Source organism: the organism of the source record quoted next (genome assembly GCF_019968985.1).
Source record: "MAG: Porospora cf. gigantea B chromosome Unknown PgB_NODE_3177_length_2806_cov_2012.39_1-1000, whole genome shotgun sequence".
NCBI classification, from domain to species: Eukaryota; Apicomplexa; class Conoidasida; order Eugregarinorida; family Porosporidae; genus Porospora; species Porospora cf. gigantea B.
Window position 1 is genome coordinate 1 of NW_027178924.1, and position 1,000 is coordinate 1,000.

The window sequence follows — 1,000 nt, forward strand, 5'->3', positions numbered from 1 at the left end:
GGTCGCCTAAGGGGAAGAGGGGCCCAGTTTGTTGAAAATGACAGATGTGGGATTCGAACCCATGCCCTTTCGGACCACGACCTGAACGTGGCGCCAGGCGTTGAGCGTAAGCGTTTGTAAAAAATCGTCAGTGTGGCGTACGTGTTCTTCGTAATGGTAGGGAGGGTCCCGCCAGTATTTTTTAATTACACGTCAGAGTGTGTCGTCTTGATTCTGTCAGAGATATACCATTTTGATTACGGCACGAAGACGTTGTGTTTCTGTTCCCTCCCCACTCCTTTTATTTAGTCATTTAAGTTGCCTGCTGTGTATTGTGACTATGTCACTTCTATTAAAGTTCATGTAGGTTGCCAAGCGCGTTGCCAAGCGACGAGTTATACATGAACGAACGTGTAGTTCTAATCTTGGATGTGGTCGGCTAGGAGGTTAACAGCTTCTCGCATCTTCAGACATCGTCTTTCAGGTCCGATACGTTTTTGGCAAATGTGGTATCGACACCAATCTTCAAGAATGCGTGCTTCCTGGACAGAGAGATTCGTAACAACAGCGACAGTCCGAATCGCTCTGCTTATTTGGAGCGTGATTGCGCCAAGGCCTTGTTTTTGTTGACGAATCCTCTTAGCGACGTCGTTCGGGCTGTAGCCGACGTACAATTGGTTTCCTGATGTCTTGAGCATGTAGACACCCGTCTGTCCAGGTGGTGGCGATGGTACGTCGTTGACGACTTGGTAGTTGTAGGCCTGGAAGTTGATGGGTTGTGTGCATCTCCTTTGCGACAGATTGTTCCGACGTTCGAGTATGTTGTGGACGTGTTCGATCCATTGGGTGCGCTTCAAAAGAATGCGTTCGATTACCTGTCGTGTGGATTCACGCTCTGCAGTTGATCTGCAGTTGTTCATGACTACCCAAACTTGTTCAGCCATATCTTCTACCCTACTGAGCAGTACTGTGAGCTGTTGGCGCAACCACATTCGGTTCTGTCCTACCGTGGCGAAGCTGG

The 1,000-nt window shown here is 48.8% G+C and overlaps 1 protein-coding gene across 1 annotated transcript; it reads right to left on the reverse strand.

Moving 5' to 3' along the window:
- Positions 1-398: 398 nt before the first annotated feature.
- Positions 399-971, reverse strand: KVP17_003024 (uncharacterized protein; the record flags this gene model as incomplete). Its single annotated transcript, XM_068519858.1, has 1 exon — positions 399-971. The coding sequence occupies one exon, from the start codon at positions 969-971 to the stop codon at positions 399-401; it is 573 nt and encodes a 190-aa protein (XP_068375445.1).
- Positions 972-1,000: the final 29 nt, after the last annotated feature.